The 24,982-nt window shown below is 43.8% G+C and overlaps 1 protein-coding gene across 1 annotated transcript in view; it reads left to right on the forward strand.

Moving 5' to 3' along the window:
- Positions 1 to 7,681, forward strand: part of gtpbp2b (GTP binding protein 2b) — a gene marked incomplete at both ends in the record, with an annotated part of 23,279 nt that extends 15,598 nt beyond the window's left edge. The window contains 3 exons of the mRNA XM_083764384.1: positions 372 to 543; positions 6,214 to 6,378; positions 7,442 to 7,681. Coding sequence (XP_083620510.1) covers positions 372 to 543; positions 6,214 to 6,378; positions 7,442 to 7,681 — 577 coding nt within the window. The remainder of the gene's footprint in view (positions 1 to 371; positions 544 to 6,213; positions 6,379 to 7,441) is intronic.
- Positions 7,682 to 24,982: the final 17,301 nt, after the last annotated feature.

Below are 24,982 nucleotides of genomic sequence, written 5' to 3' on the forward strand. Positions count from 1 at the left end.
ACTCTTGTTGATCTGACCTCATCAGGGGGGGGGCGGGGGTCCTTGGCAAAATACAAATCAATCTGGGGGTCCTTGACATGAAAAAGTATCAGTGCAATGGGGGTGCATACTTAGTTTATACTAGTCATTGGTTAGACATGGGTTAAGGTTAGGTTTAGGTGTGCTGTCCCGTGGGAGGTTAGGGTTAGGGTGAGGGTTTGAGACAGGTTGTAGTTGTATAGGACTAATGACTGGTCTAACCAATGACTATAGTCTAAACCAAAAACTGTCTAAACTAAGTACTGCACCCGTGCTGTGTGTATACGGTGTGAACACAGAATGATAACCCTTGGGGATTCCTGCGTGTGTGTGTGTGTGTGTGTGCGTGCCAGTGGCGTGTGCCGCGAGGGGGACAGGCTGGTGGTGGGACCCACGGAGGAGGGCCGCTTCATGCGTCTGAAGGTGGCGAGCATCCAGAGGAACCGCTCGGCGTGCAGGGTGCTGAGGGCGGGCCAGGCCGCCACGCTGGCCCTGGGGAACTTTGACCGCTCGCTGCTGCGCAAGGTCAGAGCTTCTTTCTGTCACATTAAGGTCAGAGCTTCTTTCTGTCACATTAAGGTCAGAGCTTCTTTCTGTCACATTATCGGCTGCTGTTGTTGGTTGCAGAAAAACCTCTTATCTCCATATTTAAACCCATTTTTGGGGGTGGGAACCCCTTTTGGTGTTTTATAAGCGTTACAGTATATGTTATGCTTTAGCTGTTGAAAAATAGCAGATCTACAAGCTCATAGCGCCGCACCGAGTGCCGCGCTGTGAACTTGTAGGTCTGCTATTTTTTTTAAATCAAAGAAGGACTGACATAGAGACATAGCTTTTTCAGAAAACTGTCATTTTCGACATTTTTAGAATCTGATCTCAGGTCAAAAATGGGTTAAGATTAATTCGCCGCCATCTAGTGGCGTGCTCCGTTCTTGCACACGCCAACAATGTACTGAACGGATGAGCATCTTATTTTGAAAGCCATTCACAAAAAAATAAAATTGAAGACCGGAAGTGGACCAGAAGTTATCTAATTTGATTCGCCCCAAAACATACATTTTGTAACCCACGATCATTAACGCTTTTAGTCAAGCTGGTTTTGATCAAAAAACGCAGCCTGGGACAAGATTCTGAGATTAATGGATTCTAAAAATCAGACCCGTCTGAACTGAGTGGTGCTGTACTGTACTCATGCTGTAATAATAATAATGAATTGCATTTTCATAGCGCTTTTCCAAGTGCTCAAAGTGCTTTACAATGGTTCATTCATTCATACATTGGGAGGTGAAGCGGCGAACAGTCGACGCCAGCGTCTAGAGGGCAGCACGGGTCCATAAAATTGGACCCGTGTCGAGGTGCATGACGAGACCCAGCCCTCGTTGACTCTGTTCAACAGACAATATGGACTTTAGAATGAAATAATTACAACGCACGCAGGTCTATTTTTGAAAACTATTTTTAAAGTTGAAGGGTTTAATTCATAAATCTCGGATCCTCACGGTTATTTCGGGTATTCTGCATTTCAGATATCCGAAACGAGATCCACAGCTTTGAAATGGAACCGACCCGTTCCCCGACGGCACGTCAATATTTTGCACCCGACCCGGCTCGGTTCTCGGGTCGGATCTCGGGTATTCGGGTCCGGGTGGACCCGTGCTGCCCTCTACCAGCGTCCTCACTTCCCACATTCACACACCAATGGTGGCAAGCTCACACCGACCAACTCATTGGAGTGTGTGTGTGTGTGTGTTAGGCTGCACAACAGTGACACTTGGTGGTAAAAAAAAAACGCTATTTCCGTCTTCGGACGGACGGACAGACACGGTTTACTTTCGTCTCACGGCTGAACAGAGGTATGAGTCGTTATCAATAAAATAAAAAAAAAAAGTCGAAAAGACGATCTCTGCGCAGAGGGCCAAAAGGACAAAAGACATCAAAACGTTAGCATTATAGGCATTGAGTGTGTTTCTACATGGCCAAAGTCTGAAAGGAATGTCAAATTCAAATACATGCAGTTGACCTACTTAAACCTTACCATATACTTAATTGACCGGAGTCCCCCAGGAGTCCCATTGTAGGCCAGATCAGGTGGTCCTCTCCCTCTCCTACTCTGCCACCAAAATGTGTAATGCCCTGACACCATCCGTTTAAAGGATGTGAATCACTGGGTTCTTTCAAAACTGCCCTGAAAAAAACATCTATCAGGAGACCACGAGTGTACCGGTATACAATCGAAAGGAGGCGTCAGTGACGTTATGCACATGGCGTCATGAACGTCCATCCAGCTCCATACTGAAGCTGAACTTTTATTATTTTTATTTCAGTGGGATCACAATTTTTTTTCTGTTATCTTTTTTTATTTTATTCTTTTTAGAGAGAACTTATTTTCTCAGCTGCTGTTGCTAGTCATGGCTGCCAGTTCCACCCTAATGTCTTGAGGCTAGGACTGAGGTCTAAGACATACAGGTCACCTGGTCTGTTGTATGTTCCAAAGAGGATGACACAATCTTCCATCATGCAACATGCAGCACGATTGATCCATTGGATCTGGGTGTTGCCCCTTGGACTCCGCCTTCTTCCAGGAGAAGCTCTCTGGACTGAATCTCCACAGATCATTGAGGTTTCCCTCCTTGCCTTCACCACCAAATATGAACAGCTGTCCATTGTAGGTAAAGGCTGAATGACCATCACGTGCTTCTGGAAGAAGCTGTGCAGAAGGTGTGTACATCCAGAGGTTGGTCTCTGTGTCAAACACTCTGATGGTGTTGTGGTACTGACCCCCCCCCCCCCCCCCCCAGCCCCCAAATACAAACATCTTTGTCCCGATGATGGAAGCAGAGTGACGTGATGAATCAGGAGGTGGAGTTCCTCTGGTGTTAATTAAAGTCCAGACCATTGTGCTGGTGTCCAACTTGTAGATTTCATTAGAGTATCCACTACAGTACCTACCTCCATGGATAAACATGACCTTCCCCAACACACAGGCTGAGTGGCAGAACCGCCTATCCCATGGAACAGACCCAGAAACCTGTGATTTGAACCATCTGTGGGCGTCAACATCAAATGTGTGAAGAAAATGGTAGACCTGTCTACCTCCAAACATCTCACACAGCAGCTCCACCGTCAAAGAGTGTTGACAACTTGGTTTCCTCGTTTCAATCGCTAACTGATGTTTAGTGTATCAGACTAGCATTTTTAAAGAACAATTGGTATTTGTACTTATTTATTCAGCACAGTATAAAAAAACAACACGGTGAACATTTGTGACAGTTGTGATGTCATTGCATGTCATTGCATGATTACATCGTATTATCACACAATATGATTGGCCAGTTGGCCAGAACAACCTATGTCACTACTATGACATCAGTTATCCATATTTGGGTCGTCTAAGATCACCTTCTAACCCATGCCTGTCCCTATTGGTCGTCTAATTGATTGATTGATTTACAGTAGAGACGAGCTGTGCAAACGTATTGGGAGCGTACGGGTTGTTTTGTACAGTTTAGACCTGGGGCAGCGGTGGCCTAAGGGTTAGAGGAGCGCCTTTGTTGCCGAAAGGTTGCTGGTTCGATTCCCCGGACGGGCAGGAGAAATCTGGGTGGGGAAGTGATTGTCATCACTCACCCGACACCGCTGAAGTGCCCTTGAGCAAGGCACTGAACCCCCAACTGCTCCCCCTGGAGCTGCTTAGTGGCCAACAGTATAAGACTGTGGTTGTACTGGTCAGCTCCCAGGTTTTAGTGTGTGTGTGTGTGTGTGTGTGTGTGTGTGTGTGTGTGTGTGTGTGTGTGTGTGTGTGTGTGTGTGTGTGTGTGTGTGTGTGTGTGTGTGTGTGTGTGTGTGTGTGTGTGTGTGTGCAGGGCGTTGCTGAAAATGAGCACCTGTGCTCAGCTACTTCCCTGGGTGCATAAAGAATAATAATAAAAAAAATAAAAAAAAACAGATTTGAATTGGTACATTTGGGCATGCCTGACAAAGAACTCCGTATAAATGGGAGTTCTTTGTCAGGGCATGACCATGAACTTGGTATACTGGTTCGTCCCATAGAGTAATACAAGGATAGAGACCGAACCGGAGCGCTAGCCCCGCCCCCTCGCTATTCATTTCAATCGAAGTTGCTCAGTGGCGTTTTGAAGCACCCGGAAGACTGCCGGGATTATGACTCAATGTCTCCAGTGAGTGTGGAAGTTAAGGGATGACGCACGTTAATACATTCACTGCTACTATTTTTCTCCTTTGTGTTTTGTATTTGTTGATGACATGTATTATCGTGTTATGTTTGAGGGGCGCTATAGCCCCTTCTATGCACAGCTTTGTGTGTATGAGCATGGAATGTGCTCAGCTGATTGGCTGAGCACGGAATGTGACGCATGATGATAAGAGCGGCCCTCAGTCACTTCACCAGTGTTGTTTTTGGCAGCACATTTCTATTTTAGTTTTAGTCTTTGTCTTTAGTTTTCATTTAGTTTTTTAGTCACATTTTAGTCACCCGGAATATTTTATTGTTAGTCTAGTTTTAGTCAACTAAATGTCATAAGATTTTAGTCGACTAAATCTACAGGTAATTTAGTCGACTAAAATGTATTTTGGCGGGCCTTGATGCTGTCATAATGATGAATGAATGTTTTTACACTAGCTGAAAATAGCCGATCTACAAGCTCACGCATTGTCTGTAAAATGACTTATACTGGATCTCTTGTCCACTAGTCCCTTCCTAACATTTTTTTTTTTTTTTTTTTTAAGATATTTTTTTGCGGCTTACGCCTTTTATTGATTTTTGAAGGGACAGACAGTAGGCTGACAGGAAACGGGAGAGAGATGGGGGGATGACATGCAGTAAAGGCCGTGTCGGGTCCGGGAGTCGAACCCGCGGCACACTGCGACTGGATTACCAGTCCGGTGCCCAGACCGTCACGCTACGGCCTGGGCCCTTCCTAACATTTTTGTCTAGTTTTTATTTGTTGACGAAATTGTCAGTATATTTAGTCTTAGTTTTATAGTCATCATAGATAGTTTTCATTTAGTTTCCATTTAGTTTTCGTCGGTGGAAAAAGGTAGTCGACGGACATTTTTCGCTTTAGTTTTAGTCGACGAAAACAACACTGCTTCACACAAGTGCATTTTGTGTCAGGTTGAAACCTGACCTAACAACGCTAATGAAATGTAAGCGACTCTGCGCGACCTTAGTCGACAAGACCGTGATTGGCTGCTTCTAGCCAATGGGACGGCAAGGCTGCCTCTAGGCAATGGGATAAATATCCCTGGCAGTGGCAGCCACGCATGCAGGCTGCAGAGCAACAACGCAGCAGAGAAGCATGATCACAGTCACACTCACGGGTTGACCGGGAACTACACGGCGCATAATCGTACACGTTTGCATGAACCCATTTTGACCCGAGGTCAGATTCTAAAAAATGTCTGTTTGAAAATGACAGTTTTCTGAAAAAGCTATGTTTCTATGTCAGTCGTTCTTCGATTTTTCAAAAAATAGCAGACCTACAAGCTCATAGATCTGCTATTTTTCAATAGCTAAAACATAGCATGATGCTAACACCAAAAGGGGTTCCCGCCCAAAATGGGTTAATGTTCGTCACTCTATATAACTTCAAACCAAACACGACTGAACAGCCAATGCAAAGCCACAACAAACCACAGTCATTGAACCACGCACGGAACGTCGGAAAACCAACGCAAACAACGGCTGCGAGGCGCGAGGTTGTGACACACAAACATACGTTACTAAAATAATAATCAGACTAATATGGGGGGGGGGGGGGGGGGGGGGGGGAACACAACGGAGACAGCACTTCTTTCACCTGACAAATTTCACTACTGTATGTGATCATTTCTTGTTTTATGCTATGTTGGTGAATTGAATACATAGGACCACAATGGAAACAAGTCCACAGGTTTTTGTGTTATCCTTTTAGCCATAATGTCTTACTGTACCACGTGCTGTATACATTTCTGACTAATAATATATTCAATCAATCAAAAATCACCAAATGTCTTCGCGGGAAACGTTTCAGGTTTTTATTTACATTTTATTTTAGGTTAAACTAAATTATTAATATTATTATTAACCCTGTGTGTGTGTGTGTGTGTGTGTGTGTGTGTGTGTGTGTGTGTGTGTGTGTGTGTGTGTGTGTGTGTGTGTGTGTGTGTGTGTGTGTGTGTGTGTGGTGTGTTCAGGGTATGGTCATGGTGAGTCCCAAGATGAACCCCACAATTTGTCGTCAGTTTGAGGCGGCCATCGTGTTGTTGTTCCACGCCAAGACGTTCCGGACAGGCTCCCAGGTCACCGTGCACGTGGGGAACGTCCGGCAGACCGCCACCGTGGAGGGTCTTCACGGGAAGGTCAGTCTGGCCTGGCCCGGCCTGCTTTGGATTGGATCTGCCAAAGGGCCGGTTCATTTTATGCGGTTTCCACTCTATGATAATTTAGTTTAGTTCACTGTTTCTTTACCAGTGGTCTAGATCGATGGTCCATGGGAAATGTTTAAAAATAGTCGTACTGTATATATTGTACCTTTGTTAAAGGTAGCGTAAGTGATATTTCTTTGGTTATAACAAAAACAAATGTCTTATTTTATTTTATTTAGTGAAACGGTCTAAGCTTCTTCCTTGACCTCCTGGAAGTGTGCATGCGAGGTGCCATGGTGGGCCTGAGATTAGCTGTTCACAAACTCACACACACATTCAAGTGTTTATGTCATTAGTTCTCTCAAGAGAGTCAAGACACAGAGATTCATTTTCGTCTGATCTTTCTAAATACACTGTTTTGGGATTTAGCAGTGGGGAAGGGGTGTTCCCCCACTAAAGTTGGTGTTTTGATTACCTGTCTAAATCCCTAAAACACCTCCGTTACCCGTTATATTAAGCATAGATGTGGTTTGGGCAAACCAATCACCAGTCCACGTGCCATTGCCTTTAATTGCCCTCATCCGTTGCCCGTTAGTGCTACATTGCTTCATAGCCTTACGGTCTATAGCCCATGGAAGAGTGTTGCGTTGCTGCCTTGACGTCTCACTTGTGCTGCAGCCCCTCCACCAGTGCTTTTAAAACACCTCCAGGCGCAAATACCGGTGTCGGCAAAAAATATAGCAGTCACGAAAATACCATTATGGGACAGAGAAAGCTCCTATATTCATAATTTCCGGGCAGTGGCTGAATTGCGGGCCGCGCTGCGGGTAAAGGCTGCGACGAAATTGGAGCCTAAGCAAGCAATTTTTGTTTGTTTGTTTGTTTATTTTCACATTAATCCTACAACTACAACCTATCTCAAACCCTCACCCTAACCCTAACCTCCCGCGAGGCAGCACACCTAAACCTAACCTTAACCCATGTCTAACCAATGACTGGTCTAAACTAAGTATGCACCCCTAACGCTCCAGTTCGGGCATGTGGTTTGCTTTGCCAGGAGGAGCTGCGTACAGGAGAGAGGGCGGTGGTTCGCTTCTGCTTCATCAAGCATCCAGAGTACCTCCGCCTGGGAGCCAAGCTGCTCTTCAGAGAGGGAGTCACCAAGGGCATCGGACACGTCAGCCGCCTGCTGCCTGCCTCCCAGAACCACCACCACCACCACCACACTGAGCCCCACAACCCCCACACTGAACCCCACCACCACCATACTGAGACCCAGAACTTACCACCATACTGAGACCCACAACCACCATACTGAGACCCACAACCTACCACCATACTGAGACCCAGAACCACCATACTGAGACCCACAATCTACCACCATACTGAGACCCACAACCACCATACTGAGACCCACAACGTACCACCATACTGAGACCCACCACCACCATACTGAGACCCACAACGTACCACCATACTGAGACCCACCACCACCATACTGAGACCCACAATCTACCACTATACTGAGACCCACAACCACCATACTGAGACCCACAACGTACCACCATACTGAGACCCACCACCACCATACTGAGACCCACAACGTACCACCATACTGAGACCCACCACCACCATACTGAGACCCACAACCTACCACCATACTGAGACCCACAACCACCATACTGAGACCCACAATCTACCACTATACTGAGACCCACAACCACCATACTGAGACCCACAACGTACCACCATACTGAGACCCACCACCACCATACTGAGACCCACAACGTACCACCATACTGAGACCCACCACCACCATACTGAGACCCACAACGTACCACCATACTGAGACCCACAACCACCATACTGAGACCCACAACGTACCACCATACTGAGACCCACAACCACCACACTGAGCCCCACAACCCCCACACTGAACCCCACCACCACCATACTGAGACCCAGAACTTACCACCATACTGAGACCCACAACCACCATACTGAGACCCACAACCTACCACCATACTGAGACCCAGAACCACCATACTGAGACCCACAATCTACCACCATACTGAGACCCACAACCACCATACTGAGACCCACAACGTACCACCATACTGAGACCCACCACCACCATAATGAGACCCACAACGTACCACCATACTGAGACCCACAACCACCATACTGAGACCCACAACCACCATACTGAGACCCACAACCACCATACTGAGACCCACAACCACCATACTGAGACCCACCACCACCATACTGAGACCCACAACGTACCACCATACTGAGACCCACAACCACCTTACTGAGACCCACAACCACCTTACTGAGACCCACAACGTACCACCATACTGAGACCCACAACCACCTTACTGAGACCCACAACCACCATACTGAGACCCACAACCACCATACTGAGACCCACAACCACCTTACTGAGACCCACAACCACCTTACTGAGACCCACAACCACCTTACTGAGACCCACAACGTACCACCATACTGAGACCCACAACCACCATACTGAGACCCACAACCACCTTACTGAGACCCACAACGTACCACCATACTGAGACCCACAACCACCTTACTGAGACCCACAACCACCATACTGAGACCCACAACCACCATACTGAGACCCACAACGTACCACCTTACTGAGACCCACAACCACCTTACTGAGACCCACAACCACCATACTGAGACCCACAACCACCATACTGAGACCCACAACCACCATACTGAGACCCACAACCACCATACTGAGACCCACAACGTACCACCATACTGAGACCCACAACCACCATACTGAGACCCACAACCTACCACCATACTGAGACCCACAACGTACCACCATACTGAGACCCACAACCACCATACTGAGACCCACAACCTACCACCATACTGAGACCCACAACCACCATACTGAGACCCACAATCTACCACCATACTGAGACACACAACCACCATACTGAGACCCAGAACCACCATACTGAGACCCACAACCACCATACTGAGACCCACAACCACCATACTGAGACCCACAACCTACCACCATACTGAGACCCACAACCACCATACTGAGACCCACAACCACCATACTGAGACCCACAACCACCATACTGAGACCCACCACCACCATACTGAGACCCACAACCTACCACCATACTGAGACCCACAACCACCATAATGAGACCCACAACCTACCACCATACTGAGACCCACAACCACCATACTGAGACCCACAACCTACCACCATACTGAGACACACAACCACCATACTGAGACCCAGAACCACCATACTGAGACCCAGAACCTACCACCATACTGAGACCCAGAACCACCATACTGAGACCCACAACCACCATACTGAGACCCACAACCACCATACTGAGACCCACAACCTACCACCATACTGAGACACACAACCACCATACTGAGACCCAGAACCACCATACTGAGACCCAGAACCTACCACCATACTGAGACCCAGAACCACCATACTGAGACCCAGAACCACCATACTGAGACCCACAACCACCATACTGAGACCCACAACCACCATACTGAGACCCACAACCACCATACTGAGACCCATAACTTACCACCATACTGAGACCCACCACCACCATACTGAGACCCACAACGTACCACCATACTGAGACCCAGAACCACCATACTGAGACCCAGAACCTACCACCATACTGAGACCCACAACCACCATACTGAGACCCAGAACCACCATACTGAGACCCAGAACCTACCACCATACTGAGACCCACAACCACCATACTGAGACCCAGAACCACCATACTGAGACCCACCACCACCATACTGAGACCCAAAACCACCATACTGAGACCCAGAACCACCATACTGAGACCCAGAACTTACCACCATACTGAGACCCACCACCACCATACTGAGACCCACAACCACCGTACTGAGACCCACAACCACCATACTGAGACCCAGAACCACCATACTGAGACCCACCACCACCATACTGAGACCCAAAACCACCATACTGAGACCCAGAACCACCATACTGAGACCCAGAACTTACCACCATACTGAGACCCACCACCACCATACTGAGACCCACAACCACCGTACTGAGACCCACAACCACCATACTGAGACCCAGAACCACCATACTGAGACCCACAACCACCATACTGAGACCCAGAACCACCATACTGAGACCCAGAACCACCATACTGAGACCCACAACCACCATACTGAGACCCACAACCACCATACTGAGACCCACAACCACCATACTGAGACCCACAACCACCGTACTGAGACCCAGAACCTCCATACTGAGACCCACAACCACCATACTGAGACCCACAACCTACCACCATACTGAACCCCACAACCCCCCATACTTAGACCCAGAACCTACCACCATACTGAGACCCATAACCTATACCATTAATAATAATAATAATAATACATTTTATTTATAAGGCGCCTTTCAGGGCACTCAAGGTCGCCGTACACTGCGTACAGGATAAAAACAGTACAACACAGTTAAAAGCAGAAAAATAAACTAGGGCACAGCTTGCAGCAGAGGACACAGAGGTCACACAGAGTAATAGGCCTGCCTAAACAGGTGGGTTTTGAGTACTGAGGTACTCAGATCCATCCTTCCTCATAGAGATCTGATAAATTCGTATCCCCCCTCCCCGTCAGGTCCATCCTTCCTCATAGAGATCTGATAAATTCGTATCCCCCCTCCCCGTCAGGTCCATCCTTCCTCATAGAGATCTGATAAATTCGTATCCCCCCTCCCCGTCAGGTCCATCCTTCCTCATAGAGATCTGATAAATTCGTATCCCCCCTCCCCGTCAGGTCCATCCTTCCTCATAGAGATCTGATAAATTCGTATCCCCCCTCCCCGTCAGGTCCATCCTTCCTCATAGAGATCTGATAAATTCGTATCCCCCCTCCCCGTCAGATCCATCCTTCCTCATAGAGATCTGATAAATTCGTATCCCCCCTCCCCGTCAGGTCCATCCTTCCTCATAGAGATCTGATAAATTCGTATCCCCCCTCCCCGTCAGGTCCATCCTTCCTCATAGAGATCTGATAAATTCGTATCACCCCTCCCCGTCAGGTCCATCCTTCCGATTCCTCCAGCGGTTCCCTTTAACGATTCCTACAGGGCTGTCCAAATGGACCCTTGGAAGTCTGTAACTCTGAAGAGTGTTCACATTTGTACCCTCTCAGAGTCATGGCGGTCCCTTGAAATGAACAACTTTGAGACCCACCTATAATTGTAGAGCAAATGTTAAGACCACATTCCAGTGGTGCTAAAACTGGTTCCAAAATGTGATGAAACCCATTCATGTTCCTCAACGTTGGATCAGGTTCCGGACCCCAACCGTATACTCGCTGCTCAAGTCTCGAGGTTCAAGTCGTGTTCCGTCCTGATAAATCATGAATTCCTCTCAAATTGGGTCTTAATACGAACTAGAAAAATAATATTGACATTAAAATAACTGCATTCAGGTTGGCGGAGGGTGTGTAGTGGCCAGGATCACATTAGATCATTGACACAGGGGTGAAAAATGGGTTACAAAATCGTGGGATATTTTTTTTTAGAAAAAATAATAACTGCATCCAAGACCACATCATTACAAATGACATGTCCAAAATGGGTATTTCACTCGAAACCACTTCTGGGATCATTTGAATCTATTTGGTCTTTTGTGTGCAAGACACCCAAACAATTTGCTTGATTCGATATTTGATATTAATTTTATGAGATTATATAGGCTTTGTATAAACCCATTGAAATTCAAACTCCATTTTATGAACCATGTTAGACACACACATCCCTGCTTCTGGTGACTTGTCCTTCTAATTACTTTATTCATTTATATTATTATAATTTTAAAAAGCAAATATGTCATGAAGTCAAAACAAATGCAATGATGTTTTCCAAGTCCATAACTTATAAAGCATTTTTTTAAGTAGTGAAGGGCAAACCTCTCTTTGGGTCATGACATGAGCTAAAATGTTTGTTTACAGTAAGTACAGTACCAGGCAGCTTTTCACTGCAAACCATGTTTAGATCGTGCATGGCGATGACAAATGAACCTAATCCTTCAATAGAATACGACGTAAACTAATCTAGTGCAGTCTGGGAAACTGGTTTGACCTTTTTCCCTTTTCTTTATTTTTTTACTTTCGGTTCTGTGCAATTAATTGTAAATTAAATATTGAATGTACCTTCCACGGACGCTGTGTGTAATAAGCACTATGCAGTCATCCGTGGAAAAATATTGGTGACTTTGCACTTTGTACTGTAAAAAAGATAAGTCTCTTCATGTATTTTGATGCCGGTGACTCAAATCATGTGTGTTTGTTTGTTTGATGAGAAAGCTGCATTGGTTGAAAGCCAAAAGTGTGAGAATTATGGACAATAATCTGCTTTCATGAATCTCAGTCAGTTTGTCAAATTATATAGATCAGAGATTCTCAACCTGTGGGCCGTGAGGATATTGCAAGTATGCCCCCAAATAAATGGCAAATATATATGTATATGTATATGTATATGTATATGTGTATGTGTGTGTGTGTGTGTGTGTGTGTGTGTGTGTGTGTGTGTGTGTGTGTGTGTGTGTGTGTGTGTGTGTGTGTGTGTGTGTGTGTGTGTGTGTGTGTGTGTGTGTGTGTATTTAACCTTGACAAATATGTTTTTCATGAATAGGAACTTAACTACTTAGTTCCATTGGTCCAAGCAGGTACACAATCGTTTGATTGATCATTCAAATGAACATGCCCAGTTGCCCACAAACACTTAAGTGGGCCTGCTGATCCAACAAGGTTGAGAACCACTGATACATCTAACTTCTTTGCAAGGTTTCAGACTTCAGAAGAATGAATCTAAACAGCTATGAAAGCACAACGCAGAATGATTATTACTTTGTTTGTTACTTGTTACTGATCAGAACCACATCCAGAGTAATAGAACCCCTGAGGAACAACATTTCATACAGTAGGACCGTTAAAGCGCAATGACACTTTGGTGGAGATTTGGGTTGTGTAGCCTACTTACCTTGTCATGATGTAACTCCATATTACCATATGGTCTTGCTCTGTTGATTGCTAAATTGATATTCCAAAGAATAAAAATAAATAAAAATCTCCTGATTTTTGCGAAACAGCTCTTTGAGCACATAAATGAAACAAAGCTGATTCTGTTCATCATCTTAACTTAATTGTTTTACTGGGTTTTGTGATGTTATTGGCAGAAACTGTTACTTTATGTGCTAAAGACCTGTTTCAGCGTTCTATGAGACCGTTCTTGGAATATCGATTAATAATCAACAGCAACGCAGTGAGATAGCTCAGCATTATGTGGAGTTACATCATTGCAAGGTAAACTATACACAACCCAAACCTACCAATTGAGGTTTAAGGGTTTTGGCGATCTGGATGTATTTTATTAACTGATGGTTGTTGTAATACAATAACTGGGAAACATTTGGTACTGTAAAGGGCTTGATATACTTGTTCCACACTCAGTCGCACAGTCACACCAAAAATAGCAGATCTACAACATGTCACAGCTTGACCCGTTGTGAGCTTGTAGATCTGCTATTTTCGGTGTACAACACAGACATGGATATAATGTATAAATCACCCTTAATACAGTAGGTTGGTTCTACAAGCATGTCCAAATGTATTAGCATTCCTGCTTCATAGATTTACAGTTTAATGTCAGACTATATGCCCTGCTGAACATTAAAAAAATAATTAATCATGGCATTGACTGCTTATTCATTAATGTCCATCCATCTTCAACCGCTTATCCGTAGTCGGGTCGCTTGGTTTGCCCCGGGGTCTCCTCCCAGTGGGACGTGCATCAAGGACCTCCATAGGGAGACGCCCGAGAGGCATCCTAACCAGATGCCCGAACCACCTAAGCTATAGGCCTAGTATGGAGTTTTTCATGGTTTTCGACGATTACAAAAATATATAAAAACTAGAAAAAGGCACAGGTCTCCACCAGGACAGGTCAGCTTGTGGCCTCCTGGTGGCGCTATAATAGGCCAATGTGAAAAGGGGGCCATTTGTTCTTACACCATTGATGGCAATTGGATGATTTGAGGCATCTTGTTCCAAAAATGTGTTTTGCTAAAATCCACATGTGGTGCAATCCACTGTTGGTTGCGCTATAACAGGCCAATGTGAAATGGGTGGGATATATTCCTCCGCCAATAGGAAAGTCTGTGAAAGATTTCACGTAAATTGCACGCTGCGTTCATTATTTGAGGCTTTTTGTTTCAAAAGGGCCAATCCTGCAAACTTTGAAAGCCAATGTTAGCCAATTAGGATGGAATATGAAATATCGGACAGATCCGTCTTGAACGCATGACTATAGAGATAGTGTGTAACGATTTGTAGGATTTTTGGACAGAATCTGGAGGAACTTTTTTTTTCTCCAAAGTCGGCCTCCTGCATGCCTCTACACTGACAGACAGTGTATCTAAATGATAGATGCATGCGATGATGCGATCAAACGGATTGGTCAAAGAAAGAGTGGTTATTTATTATTAAAGATGGATCTGTAATAGCTTCCGTCATCAGGTTCCACCTGTGGAAGTGGCGCCTCGTGAGCCAGCCCTGTCTGAGCGCCACAAAGAGAGAGAGAGAGAGAGAGAGATATATCCACTGTCAAATCAAATCAAATCAAACTTTATTCATAGAGCACATTTACAAAGACCAAAGGTCCTTTTCAGAGATGGTCAAGCTGTCTGGTCCTTTCAGCCCTCTGTAAATATGCACTTTTTCCCCCTGCACTTTGATGTTATGTAGGAGGGTTTAAAGATATTCTGAGAACTGCTGTACTTTTATGTCACAAGAGTTTAGTAGGAATTGTCAGAAATTATTCTGAATTTGCCCCTTTATCAAGCAGCGTCTTCTCTTAGAATCCAAGACACCACTGGTCTAAAACTCTGTTTATATTACATAAACTAACTATGTGTCATAAGTGACACAGACAAGCATCCATTGAGTGCTTGTACAGTTTGATATTCACATAATTTAAACATGTTTATGACTGAGTTTGTACTGACTGCTTTTGATGCCGAAGTCCTCTTTTTCAAAAGTTGAAAAATCCTATTTTTTAAATGTCTTGTAAAAAATGTTTATATAAAACAAAGCTGGTGCCAAAGAAATAAAGTTATGAAGCAAATGCTGTTATTCATTCTGAGCATCTTACAATCCAGTTCTCAAAGTGGTGGGTCCTTAAGGTGTATGATCATTTACAATAAGTAGATATAGTAATGTTTATCTCTCTCACACATATATTTTGACATACGGTATTTCGGTTTAGTCAAATACTGTGTTGCTGCATCAAATACAAGAACACTCGCCCGCCCCGGGTCAAAACTGCCGACCTCGGAATGGTCATCACCTAAACGTAACCTCAGTAAAACTATGCCTAAACCTAACTATTCATAATCTAACCTCAGTAAAACGATGTCTAAATTGAACCTTAATCCTAATCTAACCTCAGTAAAACTATGCCTAAACCTGACCTTATTCTTAATCTAACTTCAGTAAAACTATGTCTAAACCTAACCTTAGTGTCACTCTGGATTCTGACCTCTCCCTCGAGGGTCACGTAACGAAAGTCGTCCAGTCTTCATTTTACCACCTTTGAAACATAGCCAAAATCAAACCCTTTCTTTCCCGTCCCGACCTCACAAAAGTTATCCCATGCTTGGCCTTGCTCTACTCTGACCTACTCGACCCTTACGAGCCAGCTCGTGTACTAAGATCACCCAGAAAGGCCCTTCTTACCATAAAATCAGGCTGCAAAAAAACTGTAGGCGACCGGGCATTTGTGATCCGGGCACCTGGAACGCCCTGTCCCTGGAGATCAGTCTTGCCGAGTCTGTGTCCCATTTTAAATAGACTCTTTTTTTACAGAGCTGCATTTAGCCCATTACCCATGTGATTTTTTTTTTGTATTCGTACTTCGTTGTGTTCTATCGACAAATCTCTTCTATTGTATTCTATGCCTTTTTTATCCATGTTTTTCTCTCTATATTTTTCTGTTAAGCACTTTGTGACTTAAAAAGTGCTATATAAATAAAGCTTTATTATTCCTAACCTCAGTCAAACTAAGCCTAACCCTTTTTTATTTATTTACTTTACCCCATAACTTCTGAAAATGGAACCAAATGGACCCGCATTTGTGCACTCTTGAGAGTTGTAGACCTGTAAGGGTCCATTTGGTACCCTGTCAATGAACCTCGAGGGTCCTGGACCTCATGTTGTAACCAGGCTCTGACATACAGCACCAGTCCCTGGTCAACATATTGGACCATGTGTGTGAGATGAAGCCAGTCAGATATTGTCATTGATAGATAATCCTTTTCTGAAACCATAACCTCATTAGGAAACCGGCTACAATGGACACTACTGGCTTTTTAGTGAGTAACAAGTAAGCTATGTCTCGGCTCTCGGCTATGGTCTCGGCATACTTAACATACTGTAGTTGCATAGCATATAAAATGGTAAATGGTGCATTAAAAGCACAGTAAAATGCCTTTTATTGATGATTTGAGCAGGGAGAGGCGTTGAACCCGTTGACAGACAATGAACAGTGTTTATCTCTATTTGAAATTAGGGAGTATACAGTACATGTCTCCTTTTGCTGCAACTAAATTAAATGTTTTCTGTTTGCAACATTCAGGTATGAGGAGGAGGGGGAGGAGGGGGCAAACAATGGGACCAGTGTGTAGTATGTGTACACTCACAGTTGAATTAAATATGAGGTTGTTTATAGGTTTGCGTCCCAGGGATGAAAATTGGGACCCGTGGCCTAATGTAGCCTATATCAAACTGGAGGGGGGGGGGGTGTCTTTGAAATAAAAAAATACATAAAGGTTTAGAATGAGTAACGGTATACCGTACCTCTTTCTTTCACTTCACCCAGGTCTAGTACCATGGTAAACCATGCTGGTCGCGTTAATTCACATTTTCATGTCTTCTGGCAGAAGAACATGTGAAAATGTGAATTCTCACAACACATGCCTTGCAACTGGAAGTACACTGTGCTTGCCCAGCTGACCGCTCGCTGTGGCTCTCTCTCAGCTATAGGGTCTGGCCTGAAAACGTTAAGACTGAACTGTGGCCTTGACTTGAAGGTGAAATTCCCCCGGCAAAAGGCTACGTGCTTGCAAAGTGTATACAGGAGATGACTTTCGCCCTCGCAATGCCCTCTCGCCACACCTCCCATTTGTCACTAAAACACAGTCTTAAAAATCTCACTATTTGCGGAAATCAGTGCAGTATCGACTGGCCTTAACATTTGAAGCAGAGGAGAGAATAGAGAGGAGAAGACCGCAAGCAAGGTAAGAGTATTTGAGTATTCACATGAATGTTTAAAGTGGTCAATTGTGTGCTATAATAACACAGGGGTAGAAAAAACCTTAGGCACCAATCCTAACATTGGCACAAAGCAGGGTGGTTTTCCACACAAATGCCTCTCATAAATTATTGTTCCTGTGAAAGGGTGTGAAAGTTGGTCACAATAATAAGGTTTACATTTACACTCCACTACTCTAGGGGTTTCTCCTGCAGTCGAATAAATTAAGTCCCTCACACACTCTCAACTCTGACTGGGGAGGGAGTCTGGGAGATAGGTGGGTTATAGTTCAAGTCTAACCCATTCTGACCTGAGATCAGATTCATACAAGGTTTCCACTGGACACACACTGGTCTGATTAACCCATTCTTACCTGAGATCAGATTCTAAAAATGTCAGTCGTTCTGGGTTCAAAATGGGTTCCCGTTCAGAATGGGCTAATAATGATCATTATAACAAATGTATAACCAAAACCGGGTTGCAAAGACAAAAAACACATTCATGCATGTGCCTGCATTATCGTATACCTAATCCATTGAGTAATTTGATGTAGGCTATACTTATTATCAAAGAGATTAGAGAAACACTGGCGTGTTTTGTCAGCTGATCCTGAAGGTGCCAAACTGACACACTTCTTTTCTCTTTATAGGCAATGTCAGACTCAGAGACTGACAACTCCTCGCCAGCCATCCCCACCAAAAGGAAATGTCCTTGTTTACCACCCCCTCCACCGCCTCCACCCCCTCCACCCCCTCCACCCCTTCCAAAAGACAAAATGACCAAGTCTGTGGGTAAGTGATGTCACTTAAAGTTAAACTTTAACCTCAAGCACATGGGCCTTTTACGGAAATAGACATTGAACAGGGCTTAGTAGGTGGACAGTGTTCTCAGTGGATACCGGACAACTCGCCAGTTTACCGACTTGCTGCGGTTCATTTAAATTGCATTGAAGAGAGAGAGGGTAGTTGTTTGGATTTTACACTAGATGAAGTAGGAATGCTCAAGTTTATACACCGAAACCGAAACAATGTCATTCATTAGTAAACAATATCCTGAATTGGTAGGCCTACTATCATTGGTATTCAAATACTCAACTTTTTATCATTATCTAGCTGACCATTTAATTGCACAAAATAATTTGATCACTATGGAAATAAACTATAACATCTGTGGGACATACTAAACTGATGAAGACAGCATGTGTGTGTGTGTGTGTGTGTGTGTGTGTGTGTGTGTGTGTGTGTGTGTGTGTGTGTGTGTGTGCGGGCGGGTGGGCGGGCGTGCGTGTGTGCGTGCGTGCGTGCATGTGTGCGAGACTGTGTGTGTGTTTTCTTTTTATTGTTATTATTATTATTATTATTATTATTATTATTATGTTAAACAGTCTATTGTGATAGTACTCATTGCTATATAGTGACTGTTTGTTCAGTAACAGGAGTCTCCATGTCTCCAGATTGTTATTAAACAGAAAATGCATTTTCAGAAACTGAAACTGGGATACCAATTGTATCCAATCAGGATAGAGGATACAGATTAAACAAGTGGAATTGTAAGTGATGACACAAATAAATGAGCAGACACAATTGGAACTGGAACACTATCAAAAATTACGCTCATAAACCTGTTACTGAACAAACACTCTATAGCAATGATTACTATCAGAATAGTGATTTAACAAACTTTTTGTTTTAACCAAAACATATCACTTACCCTACCTTTAAACATTCCTTACGTCATATAATTAACAGCATTTTCAGAGACTGCAACAATCTATGCTTTTTGACCCACAAGGCTCTTGGCAAGAGTAACAATTTGTACTACATGTCCATTCTCAGATTCAAGTCTAGAACAACAGAGGCAGGTGGTTGCCATGTCAACCCACCAAAACCAGCAAAGTAAGATCACATTATTCACATAAGAAAAAATGCAATTCATTTTGTGGAGACGGCAACTGTTATTTCAAATGCAAATACTATTGGCAATACTATGACATATCTTGTGTACTGACAGGCCCGAGTACATCCGTTGAACCCCACCAATGTAAGACCACATTATATGTAGCAGAAATGGAGTTGTGTTTTGGTTATTTTTCAATGTGCCTTATGTCAAATGATATCTCTAATGGCATTGTTGTGTGACACATTTGTGTTTTAACAGATCCAAGCTTTGATCAAAGCTTGTTTGAGGAATGGACTCAATTATTATGGCCAAACACCTATCAAAGTAAGACTGCACATTACTCAAGTATGCACATTATTCATGCCGCAGAAATCATAAATTATGTGGCTATGCTGCATCACATGTCCAATAAGCCACCCCATGAAAACCAGACAGATCCAACCGTGTTTGCATGTTTGTATCCAAAGCAAAGGTAGTTATGCGTGAAGTTGTATGATGTGTCAAATGAAACAAACCCTTGTAAAGATGAAAACAAAACAACTGCAGGATTGTGCCATAAAAAAACATAGGCTACTGTGAAAACGGAGAACCACTGATGTACATCATCATATCTCTTGGGAAGTGAATGCATGAGACTGTAGACGCGTTTGTGTTGCTAAACGTGTTGTCTTAAAAACCCATTAAGACCTGGAATGCATCTGCGTCGCCTTAGCTTTTAACCACTTTAACCATTCTTTTAAACTTTAGCCATTGAAAAATAGCAGATCTACAAGCTGGCTCCGAGTGCCGCGCTACCGAGTGCTGTGCTACTTGATCTTCTGGGAGTCCTTGACATGAAAAAGTCTGAGCACCACTGATACGTTTTTAAGAAAACTGATTTAGAAGACATTTTGTAGATTTTGGTCTCAGGTCTTAAATGTCTTGTGTTCAGGGAGACGCCCCAGCCTGACCTCCGGCCCCTCTACCAGCAGCCAGAGTCAAACTGAATCATCTGCACACCTGCTGATGATGGACGACAACTTATACCAGCCCTCCCTCCACTCCTCTGCCTACTGCACACACATCTACAACAACCAACAGTACCAGGTATACCAAACATGAATTATCACTGATGGGTCCATATATTCAGCTGTTTTAATGCCATGCCCCCTGCCCCACCCCACCCTACCCCATAGACACAGTATCTTGGGTGATCCGGGGGTCTAACCACCTTCCGATTCCCAGCCGGCCTCTACCCACTCAGCTCTGACCGTCCCTTGAACTGTGTGTGCGTGTGCGTGTGCGTGTGTGTGTGTGTGTGTGTGTGTGTGTGTGTGTGTGTGTGTGTGTGTGCGTGCGTGCATGTGTGTGCGTGTGTGTGTGTGTTAAAGAACATGCCCAACAGTGAAAGCTGTCTATCCAGTCACACCATGACCGCTCAGGACCACATGCATTCCGGTGACTCGGCGGCCGTGAGTCAGGAGCTGAACTCTGCTCTGCGTCCCCTCTGCACCCTGGAGGACGACAGCATGTGCACTGAGATTAAGACCAGTGGTGAAAAAGTGCTACTTTAATAAAAGTGTCAATACTTACAATACAGAAATACTCAGTTGCATGAAGTAAAAGTCTGGAATTCAAATTAAACTTGACCCAGTCAGAAAACACATTGAGTTTCTCTCTGCTGATCTTACTTACCTCCTCTCTCATCCCACACCTATACAGTGTGCAAAGTGGAGGTCTCATCTGAACAGCAGGAGAGGAGCCCCAGCGAGGTCCAGGTGCAACTAGAACCTCCACAGATTAAAGATGAACAGGACGACCAACTTAAAAGACCAGAGGAGGCTATTGGGTCAACATTGACGCTACCAGCGGTGAAAGGTGAAGACGATGATGCAAGCGGAGACACAAAGCCTCTAGCCAGCACATCTACTGAACACATGACAACAAAAGCTGATTTAGAGGACTGTGGAACACCAGAACCAGCTAGTGATGTCCACTGTTCTCAATCTGACATCACTGAAGACAGTGATCATTGGGACGGGGAGGAGGAGACCAAGGAAGGTCCATCAAATGACACACTGAAATCCCACAAAACACAAAATGTCAACGTCTGTGGTCAAAATGATGGTCTGGAAAAAGACACGTGGACACATGCAGGAGAAGAAACATTTTCTTTTACACTTGGTGAAAGGAACTTCAGCTGCTTAGCTGCTCTGAAGACACACATGAGGGAAAAACCCTTTGTTTGTAAAGTTTGTGAACAAAGATTCAGTAGCAGTGGAAATCTGAAGTCACACATGAGGACTCATACAGGGGAAAAACCCTTTGTTTGTGAAGTTTGTGAACAAAGATTCAGTAGCAGTGGAAATCTGAAGAGACACATGAGGACTCATACAGGGGAAAACCCCTTTGCTTGTAAAGTTTGTGAACAAAGATTCAGGAACAGTGGAACTCTGAAGAGTCACATGAGGACTCATACAGGGGAAAAACCCTTTGCTTGTAAAGTTTGTGAACAAAGATTCAGTCAAATTAGCAGTCTGAAGTCACACATGAGGACTCATACCGGGGAAAAACCCTTTGTTTGTAAAGTTTGTGAACAAAGATTCAGTCATAATAGCAGTCTGAAGTTACACATGAGGACTCATACAGGGGAAAAACCCTTTGTTTGTGAAGTTTGTGAACAAAGATTCAGTAGCAGTGGAAATCTGAAGTCACACATGAGGACTCATAGGCCTACAGGGGAAAACCCCTTTGCTTGTAAAGTTTGTGAACAAAGATTCAGGAACAGTGGAACTCTGAAGAGTCACATGAGGACTCATACAGGGGAAAACCCCTTTGCTTGTAAAGTTTGTGAACAAAGATTCAGTCAAAATAGCAGTCTGAAGTCACACATGAGGACTCATACCGGGGAAAAACCCTTTGTTTGTAAAGTTTGTGAACAAAGATTCAGTCATAATAGCAGTCTGAAGTTACACATGAGGACTCATACAGGGGTAAAACCCTTTGCTTGTAAAGTTTGTGAACAAAGATTCAGCGTAAAAGGAACTCTGAAGAGACACATGAGTACAGTGTGTCAAAGCAACTTCAGCCAAAATGCTGCTCTGAAGACACACATGAAGACTCGTACAGGGGATATACCCTTTGAGTGTACATTTTGTGAACAATCATTCAGTCAATATAAAGATCTGAAGTCACACATGAGGACGAGTCATCCATGGATATAGAAAACTCTTTATCACAATCCGGTAGTCTGATTCACTGACCTATCTGAGTAAACCAGGAGAATGTTGCAGCCTAAATGCATGTTAAGCACTTTCAACTGGGCATCCCTAAGTGAAAGTTTTCCTTTTTTTTGTTTGCTGAAATGGCAGATGTATCACTTGTACATTGGCTATTTACAACAAAGCACATACATTGTTAAGTCTTGTGTAGGAGGAATAATGGACTGGAGATGTTTTTCATAATAGTTAAGACTACGACCCTTGGTTAAGTTACAGGAAAATGTACAATACATCATACAATGATTCTGCTCTTCCACCTCTGTGGAAAGAGATTTAGGTCATAAGGTGACCTAAAAGAGAAATTGGCTAGAAACTTCCCACATGCACCGTGTCGAATCTGTCGATAACTTTTAAAATGCATTTCAGCATTCTTATGGACATGGTGTGTAAAAAGCTTTCTACAAAATATCCTCCTGCTCCATGTATATATGTATCAGTATACATAAATGTATAACAATTTAGCCGATAGCCGATACTGATACGGAAATATGTTTTTGTTGTTTTTATTTCCACCTTTTGTGCCAGCCAGGGAATTTGAAAACAAATACATCTTCAATACAAGAAATTAATGTTCAGAATCTACATTTTGGTAGCCTGCAGATAACCAACACACCAACATAGCCAACACAAAATATATGCTTATCAACAACAGATCAATAACGGCTACTGCCATCGGTTAATGGCAGTTTTATTTACCGATAACGATATGGACCGATAATGGCATATCATCCGATAACGATATGTAGTCGATAAATCGGTGCATACCTAATAATTACTGTATAGTATGCAGCATATAGACTATAGAGAGTCCTGGTAATTCCTCTTTGGCCCAATTTATGTAATTTAGATAGGAATTTATGTAGACATAGCACTCTATAGTGTATACTTATAGTTTCATTGTATACAGACTGTTAGACATAATGTTAGGTTATTAGCTTACTTATGATTCTTGATTACAATTTTTATGTATTTGATGTATTACCATGTGTTGTTCTTGCTGTACTGTAAATCGCTCTGCATTAAGAGCGTCAGTCTGTTAACTGCCTAAATTGTAATTGTAATTTGTGCAGTAGGTTCAACTGCTGCTGTTTTGCTCCTTTGTTTTGTTTGAGTTGTCTATTGTCTATTGTAAAACTATAATCGGGTTATTTATTTTTGTGATTGAAAACATCTGACAGAATCTAATCTCACCTTCAAATTAACTGGTAGAAGTTTGTATACTTTTGCCACTTGCATGTATCACGTTTTTGTCTTGTTTGTTTAAGTGGGTTCTACTTTAGGATGTGTAAAAGTCAAGTCAAGATCATATTTCTGCAGACATATAGAACATTATAAGGGTTCTACACCTTCAATCACATTCCCAGGTGACTCTGCAGCTCTGTAGCTGAACTAGGGAAGGGGAGCGCTTGATTTGTCTTCACAAACTCTGACCGTACGGGCGTCTAAGCACCGCCCTCGCTCATATGACTGTGAATGGGTGGCTCCGGCCCAGGTGGCCTTGTAAAAAACGGCAAGCGCCTCCTATTCCCCCCGGCTGGCTGGACTGCATGGCCGAGTAAACAAGGAATTAAGTGTGGCTCTCTCTGGTGGGCAGAAAGGTCCTAGGCCTATATTTGGTCGGTCAGCATGCGTACCATACCGGTTTGTTTTTTTAAACGGACCAAGTTCGGCATTTTCAAACGTTTGTTTGTTTGATCTGCACCAGAATTAGAACTCACGTTAATTCACACCAGCCGGACCAAAGGAGCAAGCGGACCACCAAAGTGCTGTACAGGATCAGGTAAAAAAATAAACCAAGACAAAAATAGCATGGTATAATAACCACACAAGCAAGAGAACAACAAACTACACAATTGCAGTATAATAGAGCAAAAACTAAAATTAAAATCAAGAATCAAAAGCCATGGAGAAAAAATTGGTTTTAAGAGAGGACTTGAAAGCTCCCAAGGAGCAAGCGGACCTAATCCGCAAGGGCAGACAGTTCCAGAGTTTGGGGCCGGCCACTGAGAAAGCTCAGTCACCTCTAGAGAGT

This window comes from Protomyctophum parallelum (genome assembly GCF_964188405.1).
Source record: "Protomyctophum parallelum genome assembly, chromosome: 5".
NCBI classification, from domain to species: Eukaryota; Metazoa; Chordata; class Actinopteri; order Myctophiformes; family Myctophidae; genus Protomyctophum; species Protomyctophum parallelum.